This window comes from Buceros rhinoceros, unplaced genomic scaffold (genome assembly GCF_000710305.1).
Source record: "Buceros rhinoceros silvestris isolate BGI_N320 unplaced genomic scaffold, ASM71030v1 scaffold7238, whole genome shotgun sequence".
Classification (NCBI taxonomy): Eukaryota; Metazoa; Chordata; class Aves; order Bucerotiformes; family Bucerotidae; genus Buceros; species Buceros rhinoceros.
The window spans coordinates 22,127-22,541 of NW_010428540.1; the positions used below are offsets into that span (position 1 = coordinate 22,127).

The 415-nt window shown below is 54.7% G+C and overlaps 1 protein-coding gene across 1 annotated transcript in view; it reads right to left on the bottom strand.

Moving 5' to 3' along the window:
• The window catches only part of ASXL2 (additional sex combs like transcriptional regulator 2), a gene marked incomplete at its 5' end in the record, with an annotated part of 51,257 nt that overhangs the window by 8,816 nt on the left and 42,026 nt on the right, over positions 1-415 (bottom strand). Inside the window, one exon of the mRNA XM_010142315.1 lies at positions 3-97. Within this exon, the coding sequence (XP_010140617.1) occupies positions 3-97 (95 nt within the window). The remainder of the gene's footprint in view (positions 1-2; positions 98-415) is intronic.

Here is a 415-nt window from a genome sequence, read left to right on the forward strand (position 1 = left end):
CTTCCGACAACCTCTCCTTCCAGCCCTGGGCAGCCGAGGTGAAGAACTCGTTGTTGAGTGCGGAGCCACTCAGCTTCATCAAACCATCTGCCCCAACCTGGAACATGCAACAAAGCAAAGAGCATGAACTGTCTGGATAGGCAAATGTCACCTATTGTCACATGGGAGCTGAGAACAGGGCAAGAGTCCCAACATTGTCACACATCTCTGGAATCTGCCTCTAACTCACTCAGCCTGGGCCCCAGGAGGCTGTGGTGAGTGATCCCACCCACCCTTCAGCCCCATCCTCTCCAGTCCCGCTGCTGCACAGGCCCGGACAAGCAGCAGATGGTCCAAGTGGTGAGGAGAAGTGCAAGGACATGGCACAGCACAGCCTCAAAAAGCTGTTTCAGATGCCGTTTCCCTTCAAACTGAA